Source organism: Primulina eburnea, chromosome 15, assembly GCF_022965805.1.
Source record: "Primulina eburnea isolate SZY01 chromosome 15, ASM2296580v1, whole genome shotgun sequence".
NCBI lineage: Eukaryota > Viridiplantae > Streptophyta > Magnoliopsida > Lamiales > Gesneriaceae > Primulina > Primulina eburnea.
This window is the reverse complement of record NC_133115.1, coordinates 592,536-616,198: the sequence shown is the minus strand read 5'-3', so window position 1 is coordinate 616,198 and position 23,663 is coordinate 592,536. Positions and strand designations below refer to the sequence as shown.

General features: G+C 34.3%; 3 protein-coding genes and 1 long non-coding RNA gene across 5 annotated transcripts; 1 reads left to right on the top strand and 3 right to left on the bottom strand.

The window, feature by feature from the left end:
- Positions 1-266: 266 nt before the first annotated feature.
- Positions 267-3,552, bottom strand: LOC140814261 (3-ketoacyl-CoA synthase 10-like). Of its 2 annotated transcripts, XM_073173192.1 has the most exons (4): positions 2,920-3,552; positions 1,566-2,191; positions 795-1,372; positions 267-549 (listed from the first exon to the last, which is right to left on the bottom strand). In XM_073173192.1, exons 1-3 carry the CDS (start codon positions 3,334-3,336, stop codon positions 817-819), a joined length of 1,599 nt encoding a protein of 532 aa, XP_073029293.1. In that variant the 5' UTR covers positions 3,337-3,552; the 3' UTR covers positions 267-549; positions 795-816. The 2 variants fall into 2 exon arrangements, with proteins under 2 accessions (XP_073029293.1, XP_073029292.1); XM_073173191.1 differs by lacking the exon at positions 267-549 and having other exon boundaries at positions 553-1,372.
- Positions 3,553-7,455: 3,903 nt separating this feature from the next.
- LOC140815214 (uncharacterized) lies at positions 7,456-8,302 on the bottom strand. The gene has a single exon (XM_073174334.1). It carries the CDS (start codon positions 8,288-8,290, stop codon positions 7,463-7,465), a length of 828 nt encoding a protein of 275 aa, XP_073030435.1. The 5' UTR covers positions 8,291-8,302; the 3' UTR covers positions 7,456-7,462.
- Positions 8,303-15,652: 7,350 nt separating this feature from the next.
- Positions 15,653-20,474, top strand: LOC140815312 (uncharacterized). Its single transcript, XM_073174438.1, has 10 exons — positions 15,653-15,688; positions 16,258-16,853; positions 17,135-17,832; positions 17,978-18,016; positions 18,100-18,286; positions 18,363-18,461; positions 18,877-18,943; positions 19,082-19,235; positions 19,332-19,930; positions 20,076-20,474. The coding sequence occupies exons 2-9, from the start codon at positions 16,506-16,508 to the stop codon at positions 19,912-19,914; spliced, it is 2,175 nt and encodes a 724-aa protein (XP_073030539.1). The 5' UTR covers positions 15,653-15,688; positions 16,258-16,505; the 3' UTR covers positions 19,915-19,930; positions 20,076-20,474.
- Positions 20,014-22,832, bottom strand: LOC140815313 (uncharacterized). The gene is made up of 3 exons (XR_012114336.1): positions 22,496-22,832; positions 20,473-22,177; positions 20,014-20,134 (listed from the first exon to the last, which is right to left on the bottom strand). It is a non-coding gene; the product is annotated as an uncharacterized lncRNA (long non-coding RNA).
- Between the last annotated feature and the right edge of the window lie 831 nt (positions 22,833-23,663).

Sequence of the window (23,663 nt, the reverse complement as noted above, 5' to 3'; positions counted from 1 at the left end):
ACGTGGCAGATTTAGAATACACCAGATATGAGGCATAATTTGAAACTATATTCTCAAATCCTTTTGAAGTCTCATATATCCAATTCGAAGGGCAACCTTGCTTTGATTAAGACTAGTTACCTTAATTTGGAGGAAGATTTCAAGTTGCTATAGGATGGAAGGATATAGATTCGAGAAAGTATATCAAGATCTAAAATGACTTCGTGTTAAAAGAAGAATTTGAAATACACGACTCAAAAAATAACTATTTAAGATTTGAATACGATATTTAATCTTGTTTTGTTCCTTGCTATTATATATTTCATCTATCCATCCAGAAAACTAAATCGAGGGAAATACTGTACAACTAGAATGTATATATAATGATAATTCACCTCTCAATCATCATATATTTCATCTTCACCCCATCAATTTCATAATCATATTATAACCTGTACTTTTGTATTTCTATAATTCCAAACCACACACAAACAAACTTAAAAGTAGCTACTAAATGTTATTTGTACGTAAAATCTCAAATTTGTGGGAAACCCATTGCTCGTCATGTACCTGTAAAGACAAGCACAAAAACACAGACCAAATCTCAACAAATTTACAGTCACCAATGTCTGAAAAAGTAATCTCAAAGTTTGACAAAGATTTCAAGCAATTAGTAAATAACAACAGAACAAATGCCCACCATTTCGGTGGTGATACTATCCTGTGATTGGCACCTAAACCAAATGCAACAATCGAATCAACCAATCCAAGACGGAGATCCACTCAACTCTTGAAATTGGCCAAAAATTTCTTACCAGGGGAAGGGATCAAACCAGCCTACAATCCAGCCTGAGGATACCTATCAATACAATCCATCCACGGATTCCTCACAGGCTTCTTGATCCCCCTCAGGGACTTCCAGACAGCACTGTTACATTTCAAACCCGACCCGAAGGCGAGTTGCCATACACGGTCGCCACCCTTCACTTGTCCCTTTGCCTCCATGTACGCCAGCTCGTACCAAATGCTACTGCTCGATGTGTTACCAAACCTGTGCAACACAGCACGAGATGCCTCGAGATTCTGGTCGCTGAGTCCCAAGTTCCTCTGCAGCTCGTCCAACACAGTCTTGCTCGCGGCGTGCACACAGAAGTGCTCGAACGCAAGCTTGTAGTCAGGGATGTATGGCTTCGTGGGCTTGGAATTTTCACTGTTGCGGGATAGGATCCTCCAGATTAGGGTGGAGAAGAAGAGGAGCTGCTCGGAGAACGGGAGCACGAGAGGGCCGAGCGTGGTGATGTTGGCTTTGAGGGCATCTGCTCCTATTTCGATCAAGTCTTTGCTGATTTTTATACCTCTGAATCTCTGGCTGTCTTCTTCTTGCCGGATGCTCCTGAAAAGAAGGGAGTGAAGAATGATGATAGCTATATTATAAAAAATCAAAATCAAAATCAAATCAAAATCAAACTACGTACAAGCACACAACAGTATGAAGATAAAATACGCCTCAGCAAGAATACATAACAGTGGCATTCAAATAAAGTCGCAATACTCAAACCAATAAAAACGAAGGGATAAATGCATACCTGAAGCTCAGATCGTCAGCTCCCTTATGGGTGCGAACTATATGCTCCAGCCGGTACTTCGAACGGCGGTAGTCACGGAGGCGATTGGAGAGGAGCACGGCGGAGCAACCCATTCTTAAGTAACAATTAGAGATCAACATCGATCTATCGTTCCCAGGATACCAGTTGTACGCCACCATCTCCGTACTCACCACCAGAGCATAATTATTAGGATTGGCCATAAGCATGTCAAGCGCCAAGTCCAGGGCAATGATCCCCGCGCTGCAGCCCATGCCCCCTATATTGAAGCTCAGAATGTTTCCCCTCAGCTTGTAGTGGTTGATGATCATGGCGGAGAGAGATGGCGTGGGGTTGAAGATGCTGCAATTAACTACCAGGACGCCGATGTCTTTCGGCCGGACTTTAGTCTTCTCGAAGAGCTCATCTATAGCACCGAACATGACGGTGGATGCTTCTGCTCGGCCTTCTTTCATGGTGACGGTGTTCTCCGGCGAGCCGATGGATTTGGGGACGTAGGTCTCATCCCCGATGCCGGAGGAGTGGAGGATTCGCTTCTGGAATTCGAGGCTTTCTTCATCAAATTTTCCTGAATTTCTTGCAAGTTCGATGAATTGATCCTTTGTCACCTGCATGCAGGCATATATACATTCATGTCAACGCTATCATATAAATTACTATATATAAAGGCACCCTTTTCACATATTTGGATCTTCAATTGTATTGAAAACATAACATTGATCATTAATTGTCGTGTACTTTTTATTGGAGATGAACCTTTTATTTGAAATAAAAAAATAAGCAAAATTTCCAAAATTAGATTTGTATAAGACTAAATTATACATCATAAAATATAAAAATATCAGAAATCGTTTATAAACTAGCTCAATAATCAGCTGAATATAAACTTAGATATAAATCTAAAAAAATTTAAAATCGAGAGGTATAAATATTTACACTCTCGAACAAGATATTCTCCTTTTAAGAGTATATTCAACGGTGTAACGAGATGATAGATACTTTTTTAAAAAATAAAAAATTACAAATCTCTTCCCAACCACTCCTTTATTTTTTGTTAATTTATTTTTAATTAAAATATAAAAGATTAAAAAAATACACAAAATAAATAATTTTTTATAAAAAAAGAGATATGTAATTTGTTTCCAACCAGTCCTTTACTTGCAATTAATGCTAGCATACATATTAACTGTGGCTCACTTTAATTACAAGGAATCCTAATATTTCAGCCCATTAATTAACATGTAATTAAGCTTTTAATGAACTCGTGGTGGAATAATTAATATAATTTTTCACAACTATAAAATTAATTAAATAGAAATAAATAATTATTATATACCTTCAAATCATCTTGAGGTTTGTAGCAAGCAAAATCAACAAGATATACGGCCCGTGTGCGTGTCATGAAGTACACACACAGGGTGAACACGGACAGCGCCACAAAGCCCACCACGGCGGCGAGATCGTACTTCACGGTGCTTTCCCAGACCCTCCCCCACAGATCCTCCGTGCTGAGGCTCCCCACCTCCGCACCGAACACCAGCAACATCAACGGGATGGTGGCCAGGTAAACTCCATGGTTGATCAAGTAGTGGTATCCTAGCTTCACGTACTTGAGGTTCACCGAGTTCACGAACTCCGGCAGCCGCCTCCGCACCCTGACGGAGAAGGTCATAGATCCGGAGTCGGGACCGGAGGACTCGATGCCCCGGTTCACTATTTCGGTCGACAACAAGTGCTGTTCGGCTCTGGCCATGATCAAGAAGTTGGGTTCACGCTACTGCTCGTTGAAGATTGAGGATGATATATAGTTTGAAAACATAGTTGTATGGGAAATGGATCGAAGAGTAAATGCGTAGGGTTTCGGCAGTTGGATGGTTTTCCTTAATTCTTGCATTTACTGTGAGTAGTTAGAAAGTTTTGAGTCTGCTGGCATCTCTTCTTCTTTTCTTTGCTGGCGAAATTATGAACCCATTTCCAATCTAACCCTAATTGGCCTACATTACATTATATATCTCTTCCTATATATATATATATATATATATATATATATACCCAACATAAAATTATGCATGACTTGGTCTCAATACTAGCCATAGTTTTATACTTTTATATGAGAAACTGATGAAATATGAAAGAAATGGAAGTTTTTATATGGTTTGGAAATGAAATTTTTATATGATATGATATACTAAATCATTTATTAGAACATTAATGTAAATAACGTCTAATATATAAACGTCAGATAAGAACGAAGATTATACATGTGAAGCTCCTCGTGATTGTTTGAATTGGTGGAGTAAATGAGAACGAGACCAAGAGGCCATGAGTCTGATTCCGACTGCCGACACTTTCTTTATCTAGTTTGTCGTATAAGACTTGTCAAATATAGTTTACTCGACTAACATGATTTGTAGACCAGATCACTAAACTATCAGTGTTTACCTAGAGTAATCCATAGAATTAGTTATCCATAAAGTGATAGATGAACAATCAACATCAAGTAACGCAACTGAACATTATTATTGTACTTATAACACATACAAAAAACATACAAAAAACTCATGTAAAACGTCTCACAGATCAATTTTATGATACACATATCTTATTTGGATTACAATTTTATTATAAGTATAAATATAGTTGACTGGTCTCCCGGTTAAATAAAGATCCGCGAGACCGTCTTGCAATATACCTACTCAAAAAATGGCCAGTTGACTTTTATAATGAATAATAATGTTACTATATGCGTTGTAATAAAGTGCCTTTTCTTTGTCATATTTAATGGCCGATTAATGTCGAGATAATAAAAAAATTATGATTTAAAGTAATTTAAAGACAACATTTAGTTGAATTAAAAATCACAAATTAATGGTTTTAGCAAATAAAAATATGCATATATTAGATTTCGTGGAAATTTATAAAACGATGGTCCAAAACAATGAAAGCTAGCTATCTTCCTTTTACAAAATGAAAGTCATTGACCTAAAACCTAAATGACTAATTGGATAAAGCTTAACATTAATATCAAAAAAATAATTAAAAATCTAAAATAGAAAACTTTGATGTAAAACTAGTGGAAGAATGGCTAAGAGCTGGCATTATTAATTATGTTTTCACCAATACTAACCAAAGCTAGTTTTATTATCCCCACATGCATGTGATTACAATGGTGGGTGGCATTTAATTTAAATTATTACTAACACTTTTTCAAATTTATTTTTTAATTTTTTAATAATATAATTTGAATAAATTTGAATTTAATTAAATATATAAAATAAACGAGGGTATGAATGTTTTACAAGCAGTTAGGTTGCCCAGCGGATTCGCCAATTGAATTTGGGCCGGCCCCATTTAGTGCCGGAGGCCCACGAAGAATCATATTATGGACCAGGTCCATTAAAACCTTGTTGAGAAATGGAAGACCAGATGTGCACAGTTTAATCACACTGATCCGACCTGATGGGTTTGATAAAACTCATTTGACAAAAATGCCCCTATCAAATCATTTAAAGTATTTTTTTATTTTTTATTTTAAAAGAATGTAATATCAAATCAATTCCGGGAACTTCGTAACTACCATATCTCATATTTCAATTTCAAAAAATATTTCCTTTCGAAAAAAATTTCAAAATGTTTTAAATCTTTTTTCTATCCTTATCTTTAATTTTAAACTTGCATAAAATTATGTTATCTATCATCTTTTAATTTTAATAACAAGTAATGATTAAAAATTTCTAAAAAATAATTAATTCAGTGGAAAAATCTATGCGCACGAATAATCACATGTCTCGACGAATATGTGTGTGTTTCTTGAATCGGCGATTGTAATATTATTGGCAATCGAAGGAGAAATTTTATGCTGCACCAGATGAAGAGTGGGTCTCATGTGAGACCGTCTCACGGATCTTAATCTTTGAGACGTTATATTCACAATAAAAAGTAATACTCTTAGCATAAAAAATACTACTTTTTCATGGATGATCCAAATAAGATATATGTCTCACAAATACGACTCGTGATACCGTCTCACACAAGTTTTTGTACCAGATAAAACAGACCGATACAATATTTGCCGTTATTTTCGGTCCATGAAAATCAAACATTATCACCCCCAAACTGGTCTTAGAATTCCTCGATTTGAAGGAAGTGGCCGGTGAATTAATTGGTGGTCGTGCGATTAGTGGTGGCTTGACATATTTTGGACATGGAATAAAGTAGTTATTTGGAGCCTTTCCCATGTACAAAAAACAAGTGTGGCTCCGAAACAAACGAAAATCAAATACGAGGAAGCTTGATTTGGAATTTTATATTATAAGTTTGGCCATATTATTGAAGAGATTGAGTTCATATTTATATCCTGCTGGACGGTGACAAAATTAAAACTCTTGTAATATATATGCTAACAGCCTCTCTAGCTCAGACACACATATATACATATCTCCGTCCATAGAATTTGTATGTATATTCAATACGTTTGAAAGTTGCAAGGCTAAAACTTGTGTGAAACGGTCTCATGGGTCTATTTGTGAGACAGATCTTTTATTTGGGTCATCCATGAAAAAATATTATTTTTTATGCCAAGAATATTACTTTTTATTGTGAATATAGGTAGGGTTGACCTGTCTCACAGATTAGGATCCGTGAGACGGTCTCACATGAAACCCACTCAAGTTGCAATTAACGGCTGAGACAAGTTTAGGGCTAAACATAGTCATTAAAAAAAGGTTGATCGATCTTGAATGAGAGAATAAACGTAATCGATCATCGATTTTTGAATGGTTTTTTCCTTCTAATTCGATGTCATGTTTTGTAAGAATATATGAATTTTCCCGAAAATTTCAAATCATAACATGACAGGGTTGTGTATGATCAAAGATAGAATTTAGAGAGGCTAAGTAAATTGTTTTAAAGTTTTCTTAAAAAATATCGAGATAGTACTCGAGCTTACCTTAATAATGTTAAAGGACTTGTATATCTTTGTAACAATCTACTTCAGCTAAAATTTATTCACTTGCTACATTGAAACTCCTAGTCTCAAACTCAACAAATACAAACACATGATGTCATGAATCTCTAAATTCAATATATATCACAACAGTCGAACGTAGAAGCAACATGCCTTTTGTCGATTTTTCTTTTATAGTACATCGTAATTAATAAACCTTGACTTCTATCTAAATATGGTAACCAACGGCTTCTGTTAAAGTTTATTCATGATAGAGAAAAACTGTTGTGATATTTTTGAATAACTGGAAGACATCGACTATTGTGCATGATTGATCAAATGGATCTTCTGACAAATCTGGCTGGTACGTGAGAAAGGTAACTTAATATGCAAGTATACCAGCAGGAGATCAAATGCAGCTAGCTTGAGCAAGCTAAATTGAATCTTGGAACTAGCTTGAGACTTGAACCGAAAGGCAGTCCAGCTAGAATCTTGAATAAAAAAGCTTGAGACTTGAACCGAAAGGCAGTCCAGCTAGAATCTTGAATAAACAAGGTAAATATATATATAAAAAAATAACAATTTAAATATTGTCCAAAGATATATTTCTACTTGTATATATATATATATATATATATATATGTGTGTGTGTGTGTGTGTGTATAAAACATATTATTATTTTGTCACACATGCATTTAAAGTCTAAGTTCAGGTAGTTTTTAGTAAATCAATATGGATTTTTTTTTTATAACTTTAAAAAAAATTGAGGGAGAATCAAAACCTCCAAATTTCCCGTGATCCAAAAACCCTGATAATGAAACGAGACATGTTAAATGTGATGAAATATGAACTTTTCAAAATTTATGTTTGTTTATATATAATTTTAAAATTTTATTGTTGTCTCGTTCTGACGAAATTAATATGTATATGTTCCTTAAAAATTCCAAAGAAAAGATGGCTCATTTTCATTTCCATTGTTGTCATAGTAGTCGTCGTTATCATTTCCGGTAGAGATATGCGGCGGCAAGTAAACATCATCACCGGACTCATGAAAAAGCTCGAAATCTGAAACATGGCCCCAAGTTCCGCTGCCACCATTTTCATCTGATGAATTCAGCATATCAAGAAAAGACCAGTCGATCGAATTCATTGGTCCATCTCCTTCCGAATTCGACGACGGTGAAGTCCCTTCCATCTCCTGATCAGCCATAACCTGAGCCTGAAACTCAGCATCTCCATCAGTCGGCAGGCCCGGCAAGTTGCTATTGCCATACTGCTGCGAAACGACCAGAATTTCAGCAGGTGACAGCGAAGTGCCGCCGGGGATATTCGGCGGGTCATCAGGGAAGTTGAACTTAGCTTTAGGTCCCCGAAGACAAAACAGTGCGGCGTCGAACGCCTTCGCCGCTTTCTCCGCCGTTTCGTACGAGCCGAGCCATATCCTCTCCCTGCTGTTGGGAAGCCGTATCTCCGACACATATTTCCCCCACTTCCGCTTCCGCACACCTGTGTACTTGAACTCCACCTCATTAACCCTCGGCCCATTACCGGAAGAAGATGAATCTCCTGTCTTAACCATTTTTATTTTTTCCGATGAGGCTAAATCAAGAATCAGAAGAAAAAGGAAAGAATTCAAGGTTAACACAAAAAAGGTTTCAGTTCCTTGAATGACGACAGAGAGAATTGGTGTGCACGTATATATATACAGACGCATGCACAGTCCATGAATCCACGGATGAGGAAAAATAGATTGATGATTCATACATCAAAAGTGAAGTTTCGGCGTGTTGAAACAAAGGAGAGGGTAAAGTCTAAATGAGCGTATATTTAGCTAGCGAGTGGGCCGAAAAGTGGAATCAGAATCCATCGCATCATTGCCGATAGGAACACGACGACGCCGTAGGGTCGGGCTTTCCTCGTGGTCCTTTTCATGTCAATCTCCACATTTTTTAGTATTAATGAATTTGAGAAAGATTTCATGAGTACGTAGCATATATGTTTAAGTCAAAAATATGTTTGAGACGGTCTCACGAGTCGTATTTGTGAGACGGATGTCTTATTTGGTCATCCATGAAAAAATATTACCTTTTATGCTAAGAGTATTATTTTTTATTGTGAATATCGATAGGATTGATCCGTCTCACAAATTATGATTCGTGAGACGGTTTCACATGAGACTCACTCAAGTTAGCTCAACCCATTCACAATTTTTGATATTTTATTAAAATGTGTATAAATATTAAAAAATGAATTTTTGATATTTTAAATATATTATTTTATTCATAATAACACTTCAGTTTTTAATAATTATTTCTGGAAAAATAGCATAATATTAAAATAAAAGAAGGGTATCTTAGAAAGCTGAATTTGGTTTATTCAAAGACACTAGTTAACATCATTATATTTCGCAATAGTTTAAATAATTTGTGAATATGTTCGAAAATGTCGAGATCAGATATGGTCCAAAAATATTTAATTATTCTTGATATTGCGGCTGGATTCGATTTTGTAAATTGAAATGTGTGTTTTTAAATAGAAGAAATTAAATAAGGATAAAAAATAAATTGGTCCACCTCTATCACCATCATTAGGTATATATGTACACACTTTATTAATCTAGCTGGGTTTTGACTGTTGGAGATGCGGGCGATATCCCCATCAACGGCTGAGAATGCTGGACCGGCATTTCTCCAGCGTAAGTGGTTAAAAAGTTATATTTAGTCAATATAATATATATATATATATATATACACACACACACACACACATATAACAACAAGTTTTAAAGTCGTCCTGCACTACTTTTATATGTTGAAAGTTCTTATCAGAGGTGTCTCAGTCTCGTTGACTAAATTTTTATTTGTTTATTACATATAAATAATTACATTGACTTTATAATTTTTTTCTTTAATATGGACTTTGTTATTGATATTTTATTATTTTCGAGTTCTTGTTCAGATTCTTCAGTCAAGATTATATGTGGTAAAAATTTAAAAAGTCATCAACGTTCATAAAAATTAGGTAAAATTTTAGCAGCCAATTTTGTTGACATTTGGTCAATGGTCAGAGCTTTTGTTTACAATAGACACTCTCTCTTTTAAACCGTATTTTATGTGGAATTACTTACGTTGGACATGGGAATGTTTTATTGGACATGATACTTGTAAGATAAAGTATTATTGGACGTATGTACGAGTTTAAATACACAGAATAATGATCCTACGTTGACACACAAATGTATGTGTATATATATATACACACGCACTAGACCCGGATGTGGTATTGGAGTTAGTGGAGTGGGTAAATATTTGATCAGTGACTTAGGAGTTTGATTTCTCATGTCAACATATTCTCGGACAAACTTTTCGTATAAGACTTGTCCAATGTGATTTACATCTCTAACTTGATTGACATGCTAGATTGTGTTATCCAGAAGGTTTATCCACCACGTACCGAAAAGTATAAGGTGCTAGTTCCCACACATAAGAATAAATACACACACACACAAAAACTAGTATCATCATCATGTTAGTGTTTGCAATTTGTACCGTCGGTTATTTGTGAATAATTATTTTTAGAGTCTAGTTAATATTTTTTTTAATCTAAAATTACAAAAAATTAAATTGAAAATAATCGTTTTTTTACATGAAACCTGCAACTGCTACCATTCGATGTACACTAAGTAAACTCTCATATTAACATAATGATCTGTAAACCATGCTCGAACTATCCGAAAATGTTTCGGGAGGGAGGGGAAGAGAGCCCATATAACAAATTCTTCCTCCTTTCTTTTAAAATATCTAAACATATCTGCTATTTTTTTTAAAAAAAATCAATCAGTTGAAGTGATAAGTAGTAAAACTGGATAACTATAATCAACAAATATATAACAAAATCCTAAAACAACTAACATATTTCCATAATAAAAAATTAGGGTTTGAATTTACGTACGTTTTGTGAGAGAAAAATCTCAATTGGTTAATGGGAAGAAGAGAATTCCTTCTCTCTTCAAAAGTGGACTGATGATTAGTGGCGGAGAGGTTCGAAAGATATTTGATTGTTTTACCAATAATAATAATAATAATAATAATAATAATAATAATAATAATAATAATAATGATGATTTATTTATACATTTAAAAACCCTAAAGGTATTTGGTAATTTCATCTTAAAAAGGAAGGGGTTGCTCCCCCTAACCTCTTAATGGAGTCGTTAGTAAACATGTTCGCCAAGTAAATTACATAGGGCTTGCATGCTCACTTGAGAAGTTACTGATATAGAAAATAAAACTTTTGAAAACTGATCAAGCGCTCGTCTATTTTATTGACTCTGACACTCTGTTGAGGGTAAATAATTTTATTATTATTTAATAGTTTGTAGCTATTGTTTGGATAATTTGTGATTTTTGTTTAAAAAATGATGTAATCATATTATTTTATTTTTAAAACAATATATTTGTGTGTGCCCACAATATATTGTCAAAATTTTTTTTATTTATTTATTTCTCAAGCGTAGATAAAAAATGGGGGAAATTGTAGTATCAATTTGTAAATTTGCCTGCAATATACGTTATTGTTATAATTTTAGTCTTCTTTTCGACGTGAAGTTAATATATGTTGTATCACATCAATATTTTTAATAAAATATAATATAAAACATGTTAGGTATAAATGGATCACTCAATAATGTTATATAATATATATATATATATATATATATATATATATATATATATATATATATATATTAGTTTTGATATCCTGCACACCTACCGTGCACAATTTTGTGAGCATCGATGATGTGCCACTCACCCATTGGATGTGATGAAATATTATATATATATATATATAATATATATATATATATATGAAAATGCCTAAATGATTTAAGATGTCGGAAGCACAAAGTTTAAAACTCGGATAATGTTATTATATGAAATTGCAAAGATCATTATATGGGTTAAAGCAATACGGCCGAATGTGATATAATCAGTTAAATGAACACTTAATGAAAAAGGGATATGTAAACAACTCAATATGTACTTGTGTTTTCATTAAGAAAACAATATCTGGATACGTGATTATTGTTGTATGTGTAGATGATTTAAACATCATTTGAACGAATAAAGAAATTCAAGAATTTGTGTCGTACTTGAAGAAAGAATTTGAAACGAAGGACCTTGAAAAAACAAATTATTGTCTGGTTTGTAAATTGAATAAAAAGAATGTGGAATATTTGTTCACCAGTCAAATTAAACAGAAAATATCCTTAAACTTTTTAATATGAATAAATCAAATCTTTTAAGTACTTCAATGATTGTTAGATCATTAAAAATAGAAAAAGACTCATTCTGTCCATGTAGAGATGATGAAGTTATTCTTGCTCCAGAAGTACCATATCTAAGTACTATTGGTGCCCTTATGTATCTTGAAAATTGCACAAGACATGATATATCTTTTGTTGTAAATTTATTGGGAAGATTTAGCTCATATCCAACTACAAGACCCTAGAACGGAATTAAACGTATATTCCGTTATCTATGAGGAACGATAGACTTGGAACTTTTGTATTTAAAAGATATCAATCAAAGCATAATTGGTTATGCTGATGCTGGGTAATTATCTGATCCACACACGTCACTGTTCTCAAACCAGATTAGTGCACTACATGAAGCAAGTCGTGAATGTGTGTGGCTAAAATCAATGACTGGACATATACAAATCTCATGCGGATTATCATTCGACAAGAAGCAGTGTGATACTATATGAAGATAATGTTACATGTGTTACTCAAATTAAAGAAGGATACATAAAAAGTGATAAAACTAAACATATTCCCTCGAAGTTCTTCGCATTCACCAAGAGCTTGAGAAGAATAAAGATATTGATATTCGTTACATTCAATCAAGTAAAAACTCATCAGATCTCTTCACAAAGGCACTTCCTACGAAAATATTCAGAAAACATAATATAACTAGGGGTGGGCATAAAACCCGAAAAAACCGACCGAACTGAATAATTCGGTTTAAATGGTTCGGTTTTATCGGCTTTTCGATCGGTTATAGTTTTAAAATTTATGAAATTCGGTTTTTCAGTTCGATTTTCGGTTTTAATCCCAGAAAAAACCGAAAAACCGAACCGGCCATATTATTGTTAAATATAATGTTTTTATGTATAATGAGTCATATTATTGTTAAATATAAGACTTTTTATGTATAATGAGCCTATTAAGATTTAAAAACTTAGTATTATTAACTCTCAATTTTCAATCCGATCGTTTTTCTTCTTTCTCACCACTCACTAGTAGATGTTTTCTTTTCTTTTATGTATATATTTCTTTAATTTTTTTATATAAAAAATTAAGTCCTACAAATTAAATGTTTGAAAAATACTATGATTTAGATTTTAAAGGCATAAAGTGATGTATAATTTTATTTCGTAACAAATTTTAGCTAACCGTATATAATCGACCGTATAAACCGAACCGCACTACAAAAAAACCGAACCGAACCGTAATAAAATGGTTCGGTTTTGGACTAGAGATATTCAAAATCGAAAACCGAAAAACCGAACCATTATAGAGTAAAATCGGATTAAACCGACCGTTGTCCCACCCCTAAATATAACATTGGGATGCGCAATCAACGAAATTTGTGAAGAATCGTTCGTGTGGAGGGAGTTACAGAATATCTTTTTCTTACATGATTTTTATCCCAAGGATTTTCGTAGAGGTTTTTCACAGTCGTATAAAACACAATGAGACATCTGTATTTTAGGGTGGGAAAATACCGAAATTACGAAAATAATGTCCGATTTTTAGGTTACACATTTTTTCGGTATATCGAATTTTTTTTCGGTATCAGTAGGTATTTCTGTGAATTTTCCATAGAAAAAAATCTTTAATCGTACCGAAATTTTTTGATATCGATATTTTGCACGTATACGAATCCACCCCTATAATGATCATCATCACAAGATGTTTGAAAAAAAAAAGAATTGCCATGATTTAAATATTGAAAAATAAGATTGTAAATTGTTGAAAATTAGTGTTCTGATGATGTATTTATTTATTGGATTATTTCCAAACAAAATCTATAAATAAGTCTATCAGTTTGTGAAAAAGAACACAATCAAGAAGACAAAATTTCATAAAGTTAGTAATTAATATATTTTGCGAGTTTGAAATTTTTACTTTTTCGGTAAATTTTTAATTTCAACAGTGTTTAAGATTTTAAGTTTACTTTAATTTTAATACTATAATTCGGGTCGGGTCGGGTCGGGTCGGGTCCAATATATAAAAGCAATTTTGGGCTTGGCCCATTACAATTGGGAGAAATCAATCCATACAAAAAAAAAAAGTTATCCCTAAGCTCAAATGTCTTAAAATTTTCCGTCACTTATTTTCCAAAACCTTGATTACAAAAAAACGTATTATATTGTTATTATGTAAAATTGCAAAGATCATTATATGTGTTAAAGCAATCCGGCCGAATGTGTTATAATCGGCTAAGTGAATAATTAATGAAAAAAGAATATGTAAACAATTCAATATGCCCTTTTTCATTAAGAAAACAACATCCGGATACGTAATTATTGATGTATGTGCTGATGATTTAAACATCATTAAAACGAATAAGGAAAATCAAGAAGTTGTGGCATACTTTAAGAAAGAATTTTAAATGAAGGACCTTGGAAAAACAAATCATTGTCTGGGTTTGCAAATTGAATAAAAAAAATATGGAATATTTGTTCACCTATAAAACAACACTTGTTACAACTTCATCAAATCACACCGAAATTAGTGTACTACATGAAGCAAACCGTGAATGTGTGTGGCTAAAATCAATGACTGAACATATCCAAATCTCATGCGGACTATCATTCGACAAGAAGCCTATGATACTATATGAAGATAATGTTACATGTGTTACTCAAATGAAAGATGGACACATAAAAAACAATAGAATATTCTCCTGAAGTTTTTCGCATTCACCCAAGAGCTTGATATTCGTTACATTTAATCAAGTAAAAACTCATCAGATTTCTTCACAAAGGCTACTTCCTACGAATATATTCAGAAAACATATATGTAACATTGGGATGCGCAATCAACAAAATTTGTGAAGAATCGTTCGTGTTAACATGAGGGAGAATTTACGTGATTGTGCTCTTTTTTCTTATTATGTTTTTATCCCAATGGATTTTTTAAGTAAGGTTTTTCACGAAGCAGTATAAAAATACGTATGAAGACAATCATTGTATCATGATCATCATCACAAGGGGGAGTGTTGAAAATAAATAATTGAAATTATTAAATGTTGAAAATAAGAGTTGTAAATTTTGAAAATTAGTGTATAATGATGTATTTATTTTTTCCAAAGAAATTCTATAAATAGGCATATCAATTTAGAAAAAGAACACAATTGAGTAGACAACATTTTATAAAATGTTTAATTTAATATATTTTGTGAGTTTGAGATTTTTACTTTTTACCGTAAATTTTTACTTGCAACAATGTTTAGAATTTTAAGATTACTTTCATTTTAATACTATAAGTTTGGTCGGTTAGGTCGGGTCCAGTATATAAAAAGCTTAATAATTGTGGCTTGACCCAATAACAAATGGGAGAAATCAATCCATACAAAAAAAGTTATCCCTAAGTTCAAATGTCTTAAAATTTCCCGCAACTTATTTTCCAAAACCACCCGTGTATATATTTTATTATATATATATATATATATATATATATATATATATATATATATTAGTAATTAATATTGACATATTTTTTAACTTGATAAATAAAATAAAATATTTCTATATTCTTAAGCTTTATTTAATAACAATTAAATATATTAAAATATAACTTACGAATTATGATCCCGATACGAAAAATACTGTTATTTATTAGTTTGAGATAAATATTTATTATAATTGAGTTTTTTCGAAAATGAAATTGTGTATTAAATTTGTGATTTTGGTGTCAAATTATTTATTTAATATTTTTTTAAAAAAAAAAGGAAGAAGAAAAACTTGCATGGACTCTATGTGATGGAGAGAGGTAGTTATCTATATAAAGAGATTATGTAGCCTACAAAGACTGAATTCACTGAAGATGGACTCTACCGAATCTCCCGAAGATTCCGCCGATCCAACCCAGGTACTTTCACTCGTCCCTTGCATGCTGTTTTTCTTGTGTTGGTCGTGTATTTTTCTCTCTGATTGTGGGATGCGTGCATGTGCGAGATATTGGTTTGGTCTTCGGGTTTTTTTTCATCGTCTTCTGAATTTGGTGTGGTGGATTTTTGTGGTTATGTTCTGGTTTCTTGGAAATTTGGTTTTGTGAAGATTCTTGGTTCAGGTATTCTAGCTTGTACAGATATGCGTGTGCGAGATATGGGGATTTTTTACGGACGTTAATTTTTTCGATCAAGATCCGTGTTTTTTTCTAATCTGGTATTGAGTTGGTTTTAGTGTATTATGTGAATTTTTTTTTATTGAAATTATAGTGAGATGGTTGCTTTCTTCTCGTATATTTGCTGATCGATTTATAAGCTTCCAGTTTCATGTTTCATTCAACGTTGTAATTGTGATATGATCTTCTGAGGAATCTCTTGTTCTATTTACTTGGGAGTAAACATATGATAATAAAGAGATTTGTGATGTTTTAAGTCATATACATTTTCTCCATTATGTATATTTCTTACCTGTTCTTTCCCTGGATCTCAGGACTCACCGATCATTAGTAGAACTATCAACCTGTGTCCCTCACCGCCTTTCAATGTGCCTCAATATACACAGAGTTCTTTCGGGAACAATTCTCATCGCCAACAATTCATGTCATCAGGAGTCGTACAAAATTTCCAGAGGACAACTTTTCTAAGGTGTGTAGTTGATTTGTTCTTTGTTGAATATCTTTTGACTGTCTTCGTCTTCACTGGCATGGTTGATGATATCATTCAAGTAATAATTTTGGGATGGTGTTAAAATTAAGCAGGACAAATTTTACTGAAGCATCGGGAGCAACCAAATCTGAGCAGGATGAAGTTTGCAATAATAGTCTTCCTTTTGTCAATGGCTCTGGGAATGACCGAATAGAGAATCCCTCAGCGAATCCTGGCAACTCCTTGGACTTTTTAAATACAAATAATTCACCCAATTCAGCTAGAAAACAATGTGTTCGAATTGATCAACAACCATATGATGTTGCGGGGAGGGACAATGTGAAACTTGAACATAAATACAATACTAGGGTAACTGTAGAAAAGCCAACTTTCGCACCTCATGCTTTTATCTATCAGGATCCAGGATATTCCATGACCGAGGTCAGTGCTGATCAGAACAACTTTATTCTTTAGTGTTTTGATACTTTGTCTAGAAATTGACATTTAGCAGTCAAATTTCAACATTGGTATTACTTGGGTGGATGCATTGCTATTAAGGATTTATTTTTCTTCAATCTCCTGAAAAGTTTTGTTTCTTATGTCAATGATTTGATTGCAAGCTATTCTTTCGCCATGTTTTGTTTATGATGGTCTTGGTTTTTCACGTAACAAACTTTCATGTATTGCATCAAATGTGCAACCTTACACCCGATGCTTAATAGGGTTTTCAAGACCATGAGACGTCTGGGAGCTATCTCCAGTTTGAAGATGCTGAGAACAAATTAGACACAAATTGGCTTTCTCAGACTCATTTGGATGGCGAAGTGGCAAGATTGCTATCATTAACGAGACAACAAACTCCCTTCAACACTATCCAACTCATTCCGTGTCCTAAACAATATTTTCTTCCTACACCTACCATGAGTATTGCCAAGCCTTCAAGTTCAGGTTTACACCAGTTAAAAACAAATCAGCATTCACAGATTTATTCAGATGGTGAAGGGGCGAGATCACTATCATTGGCGAGAAAACAAACTACCTTCAACACTATCCAACCCGTTTCGTATCCTGAACGATATTTGGCTCCTATTCCTATCATGAGTGTGACCAAGCCTTCAAGTTCAGGTTTACCACTAAATAACCTTTTCAATTCTGGTGTGAACATGAAATCTTGTCAGATGGGTGGTTCTAGTCTGCAAGAGAAGAAGTCAAAACCTATGTTCAACTCCGTGGCCGAGTCTCTTTTAAGGGAAATAACCGATGATAATAAGCTTGTAGAAGGTTCAATCCTTAAAAGTTTACAGTCTGCTTACCTTATGAAGTCATCAAATCAATCAACTCAAGCAGATAAAAATAAGCGCAACGCTGAAAATGTTGGGGATGGAGAAGAATTATACAGGTCGAACCCCAAAAAGCGAAGGTAAAAACCCAGTGAATCATATTGCATAAAGATTGTAGAATACACCATGCTTTCGGTTTTATGTTCTGTGTTCGCCTTCAGAAATAAATTGTTTGCGATGTTAAAGGTAACAAATATCTGAGTCTAGTCTTGATGATAATTGCAGGATGAGTTGCCAATGTAAGAATTCCAAATGCTTGCAACTGTAAGTATATCACGCCTTTTAAACTTGGCTTTTCTTTCATAAGAAGATTCTGCAATACATATTTGTAATTTGTTTACTTCAAGTTACTGTGAGTGCTTTGCTGCTCGTTCCTATTGTACGGAAGCTTGTTCTTGCCAAGGTTGCTTCAACTTAAAAATATATGAAGATGGAGTTCGTGAAGCACGAAAACTAATTGAAGCTCGCAATCCTCTGGCATTTGCACCTAAAGTGGTCCAGAATAGCATTGAGCCATCTGCAAGTGGTTATGGGGTATGGATCCAATCATAATTTACAATCATGCAGCTTATTTGTGATATACTGATTGAATGCATAAAAATTCATGCAGGAAGATGGAACCCGTTTGCCACCATCTTCTGGGAGGCACATAAGAGGATGCAAGTGCAAGAAGTCGATGTGTCTCAAAAAGTACTGTGACTGTTATCGGGTATGTGATGTCGGTCCCATAAACTGCACTAGAAGGTCGTTGTGTTTAATTCTGATGGGGCAAGTTAATACAATTGTTGTTGGAGGAGACTGTCGGTGTGCTCTACTCTTCTCTGTGGCTGTCTAGAGGCACATTGGTATAAAAGAACGCTTGAGCATACTTAAAAGATTTAAGTAATGTTATTATCCACCAACCATAGTTTTTCATACAGTGAAAATGCTCGGTCTTGCAAGATTCATGGATGCATTATGTCGTGTTGCCTTTCTTCTTTCGTTTTGTGCACATTTCTTTTGTTCTAAATTTGTTTATAGTTTGAAATAGAAGGATAAGGGGATTTCTTTTTTCCTTCAACTGTAAATGTCTTCCAAACGTTGATGGTGAAGAAGTTTGTTTTTGTTTTTGTTTTTTTGAAAAGTCGAAAGTGGGATGTTCTGATGGATGCCGTTGTGAAGGGTGCCAAAATGTCTATGGCCAAAATGGAGGTATGCTTCGTGCTAAGATCTTATTTTGAAAACTGATTTCTGTATCATTTACAGTTGAATTTAGTTCGTCTATCTAATGCCTTTGCTGACTACCAACCTTCACCCCGAATTGATCTTGATGGTAAATGTTTCTCCCAGAAAAAAGCATTAGGAAGGGCCCCTTGAGTGGAGAAGAGAATAACCCAGGAACAGACTCCTCTTTTTTTGATAGCTTTAATATGCCAGCACCTACAAATTATCTTGGTACCAGTCAGAATTCGACTCCACAGTCACCGCCATTTTTGCACTCGAAGTAAGATATATTTCCTTCCAGTATTACGATATCGCTTGCCATTTCCTTGTTTCTACAACATGACTGCTACTTTTTTTTCTTTTTTGCTGTACACAGCCAAGAAGAAGACGAATCAAAAATTTGGTCGTCTTTAGAATACCTCAACAATGACCGTGTCCGAGAAACCGCCAACGAAACTCTTGATCCACTTTGGTGTCATCAGGAACCTGATCTTGGTAATGCAGAAATAAAGGACGAATTCGAATTCCCAATACCATATCACAAACCTGAGGAAACAGATACTATTTATGGAGTACCTAACTGTTTAGAATGGACAAATAGCTCAGCACTTCGATTTTCCTCAGGAAGTGGTCATTATTCTTGTGCGAGTTCTCAAAATTGGCACGGTTCACGAATCTCTCCCCTGCTTGATTCTAGAGGGAATAAACTTGATCAAGTGGTTGCCTATGAGAGCGGGTTAGGTAACGTCATGAAAGATAACCAGCCAGAGACACTTGAGGAACCTCCCATGTCTCTCAATACCGTTAAAGTAAGCTCCCAAAATAAGAAACGAGTATCTTCTCTTCGTGACCCCGTTCAAGAATTTGGTTCAAGCTCACTAGTAGGCTTGCCGAAATCGATTCCTGCATCCCCGGTTCAGCAGATGAAAGATCCTCAAGATCGAGGTGGCAACAAATGAGCAACACCATTTCAAGGTAAATCTTGACACTCGAGCTCAAAATAGTGAGTAACATATCATCTTGTTTGTTCTATTCAAATATGTTTATCTATTTTTGGCAGCAATCTTGAGCTCGCATGATCAGTTGCTCCACGTCTGAAAAGTTCATATTTTTCACGCAGGTAGGCGCATACAAGACGATAATAACAAGCCAAAGGCTCGACGAAGTCCAGTTTTTTTCCTAACATGCATGCATGTTAAAGAATGGTAGTAGTCTTTAATCTTCTTTTAAGTCATGGGAGACGTGATATAGTAGAAGATCCAGCTAGTAGTACCAACGATTTGAAATAATTTTCTTGCATTGGAGTTTGATCAATCTTTAAAAGGACATAGTGCTCTTTTATTAAAACATATGTAAGCATAATCGCGTCGCACGACCTTAAATCTTGAAAATTCGCTGAACCACACTGAAGTTTCAGTTGTTTACTTTAGTCCATACGCATGCCAACATGTTATAAACGGCAACTATTAGATGAAAGTGGCAACTACGATCGTAAGAGCACATGAAGATGTATGTACCAGTGCCATGACAAAGCAAAATGGGCAGTGATGCCGCGCGCCTAATAGTTTCATTGGATGCTTCCATCTGGTTCCTCAGTGTCCTGGAGAACAATAAGTTGCTAAGTGTACACAACACACAACAACGAAAAAAATGACATTGTTTTGCAGTGTAAATGGATTGGGAGCATAAAGTATCATGCCCCCGAAACCGAGACGTGTCGTCGGCGTTGTTTAACAATTTAATATCATATAACAACAAGCCACGTAGTACATCAAAGAGCCAAAAGCCAGTCTATTACATAAATCAATAATCATCTTTACAATGCGATTGAAACGAAATGCGGCAGCGTAAAACACGAAAATATAACTAAAAGACAGAATGACAAGACTGGTCTTGGATTGGCTCATCACCATCCCCAAAATATTCATTCTTTTTATTTTTGATTTGTTCCTCGTTCTCATCTGGGATGGGAATGTAAGGGGTGAATATTTGAGAAAAATACTCAGTAAATGAAGGTCGATCGTGCAATAATAAGCATGTTGTTGAGTTGAATACGAACAAAATACAAACATAGCAACGAAAGTCATCTCATTTTCATGGTTTACTGTTCAATCCCCTATATGTTACTCCTCTAAAGGGTGAAGCCAAATGAACGGTTATTATATCTCACCGCATCAGGGTCAAAACATATCAAACATCGGAGTTGCCTTGTCATTTCTAATTTGAATCATTACAGTGCATTTCAAAGATTTCAAACATGCTTTCAAATATTATAACTAACATCCAACAACAACTTGTTCAAGAATGTTCATAACAAATAGGAACGAATATATTATGTCAATCGAATTTCAAGAAACATACATAACGTATGTTTAAGCAAATGTGGACATATTTACGGAGAACAAGTGTGTTGATATATATATAATATATATCAAGTAGTACACTTATGAAATGCAACTGTACGTAAGAGTATAGCAAAAACTCACTTACCTTTCTCGTAGTACACTTATGAAATGCAAGTGTACGTAAGAGTATAGCAAAAGCCCACTTACATTTCTCTTCTTTGGATTAAAATGTGAGGAACTTGGGGGAGGAATTCCGCTCGAACTCGTACAAGACTTGGTTGTTGCAAGCCCAAAGCAAGCTGCTGGAAGATTTTGGCTAGTGGCAGCACTTGAGCAGCAACTTTTGCTTGAAATTTTGGGACAGAATGTGGGTAGGACGGAGGTAAATCGAGGCTTGAGAATAGCAGCTAGGGAGCTTGAAAAATGGGTAGCTTTCTGCCTTGTTTTGGTGTGATTTCCTTCAACTCTTGGGGGGTATTTATAGGTTAGAAAATGAGGGGATTACACACAACTTTCAGCCATGTTTTTGGCCTCCTTAATGGCCTTAAACACCATTAAAATGGTTGTTATAGGTTGGCCGTGGGCTGTTCAAATTCAGCTTTGAATTCATGGCTTGAATGAGATTTAATTCATGGCTTGAATGAGATTTAAAGGCTTGGTTGAATCTGCATTTCAAGGCTTTGTGTGGTTACTTTTGGGTCTTCACATAAGGGATAATTTTCGTACATTGAACATGGAAGCCAGCCACTAAGACTGATAATCGAGCTCAAGTTAATCAAGTACGGTTGCCTGTTTCCGTATTGCCGAAAAGTGTGGCATGTTACTGAGTAAAGTGCAGTTGCAGCACCCATGCTAAAGCCCCCAACACCTATCTTGACTATAGAAAATATCAAGTTGAGATATATCAAGAAATGATACACATTAGGACAAATACATAAGATCCCTTGACTTGTGGATTATATAAGAAAAAAGTAAACTAAAACAAAAATAGAAGACTTTAGCATTGGTAAGCACACGCTAAGTGAAATAACAATAAAGAAGATAGTAAAAGACAATTTTAATAAAGGGATTATATTTTCTTCTTTCTTGCACTTTTGACCATTAGACGAAACTACAAAATCTTGTGCTGATACACCCATCTATCTATGGTAATATTTTTTAAGCGAACATAAAATGCATTAAACTACGAACTTACTATTAGCAGGCTCGGTCGACAAGAGATTCACAACATTGTATATCGTCAGGGACATCATCTGAGATATCTTGTGCGTCAAACCCATACACTTTTCAAGTAATTCTCTACTCGATCTTGAGAAAAAGGATATATTATATATTTCATGCGTCGCATGAAAATTGCAGATATATAGCATAAAGATCTGATTTTTAATGAAAATGGACAGGAATTTACAGGTTTGAGAGATGATAAGCGGATAAGGTTTAAGCTTTTTTCTGTACCAACCTGAACCTGAGGTTCTGGATTTGAACACAACCAAAAAAGAGTGTAGGCTTTTTGCCCCTACCTTTTTACTGGTCTGTCTATATGAATCTAGAATTCTTTTAACCATTTTTTGTGTTCATATGTTCTGGGTTTTACCGCTTCAAAAGAAATCATTTCATTTTAAATGAAATATTTAAATGTTGGTGTCTTGGTTATTTTCCTTTTAATTTTTTTTTCTTTACCCTTTTCACACTTGAGCTGCATTTAGACACGACCCCGCTTCAAAAGTAATCATTTCAATTTATTTCATTTTACGTTGTTGTGATTCAATCTTAATGCAACCGCAACCGATGATTCATGAACCACACACTGAGAACCGTCGTCAAATCGGTGAACCATTGTCATGTTGAGTTGCCTTATGTATTATGTCTACTTGCTTTACCGTATTTTTATTTTATCAAAATTTGAAGTCACGTGTTTTCTAATTTTACCATTTGGTTCTAGATCATACATTAAGAACATTAAGTCATTCAAACAATGAACTAAATGGGGATAACAAATTATCACACAAACAAAATATGAACTAACTTGATTTTTTTATTGTCTTAATTGAAATGTTACTATTGGTTATTTTTGTATAATTGTTATTTGGATGAAGCAATCACTTTAAATTTAAAACTACACATACTTGAATAAGTGGTTGATATTTAATTATAAAATATAGGGTGGTAACAAAATTGTGTAGAAAACAAAACAACATATAATTTATTTTTAAAAAACCAAAAAAAATAATTGCATTCAAATTATTTTGTTTTGAACAATCGCAACAAACTCGAAAAGTAAAATATATTGTAGTATTCGTTGAGCTCGAAATCGAATATGTAAGAGTTTATATGAGAGTCCCACACTGTGTATGACCTTTGGC

What these genes read in the sequence shown, in the direction of transcription:
- LOC140814261 (XM_073173192.1), bottom strand. Translation starts at nt 3,336, where the DNA reads ATGGCCAGAGCCGAACAGCACTTGTTGTCGACCGAAATAGTGAACCGG. An exon ending in AACCTCAAGATGATTTGAAG is followed by an intron (nt 2,192 to 2,919) that starts GTATATAATAAT and finishes GCCTGCATGCAG; the next exon opens with GTGACAAAGGATCAATTCAT. An exon ending in GCTGACGATCTGAGCTTCAG is followed by an intron (nt 1,373 to 1,565) that starts GTATGCATTTAT and finishes CCTTCTTTTCAG; the next exon opens with GAGCATCCGGCAAGAAGAAG.
- LOC140815214 (XM_073174334.1), bottom strand. Translation starts at nt 8,290, where the DNA reads ATGAATCATCAATCTATTTTTCCTCATCCGTGGATTCATGGACTGTGC.
- LOC140815312 (XM_073174438.1), top strand. Translation starts at nt 16,506, where the DNA reads ATGGTGTTAAAATTAAGCAGGACAAATTTTACTGAAGCATCGGGAGCA. An exon ending in CAGGATATTCCATGACCGAG is followed by an intron (nt 16,854 to 17,134) that starts GTCAGTGCTGAT and finishes GATGCTTAATAG; the next exon opens with GGTTTTCAAGACCATGAGAC. An exon ending in AGTACTGTGACTGTTATCGG is followed by an intron (nt 18,462 to 18,876) that starts GTATGTGATGTC and finishes TTTTTTGAAAAG; the next exon opens with TCGAAAGTGGGATGTTCTGA.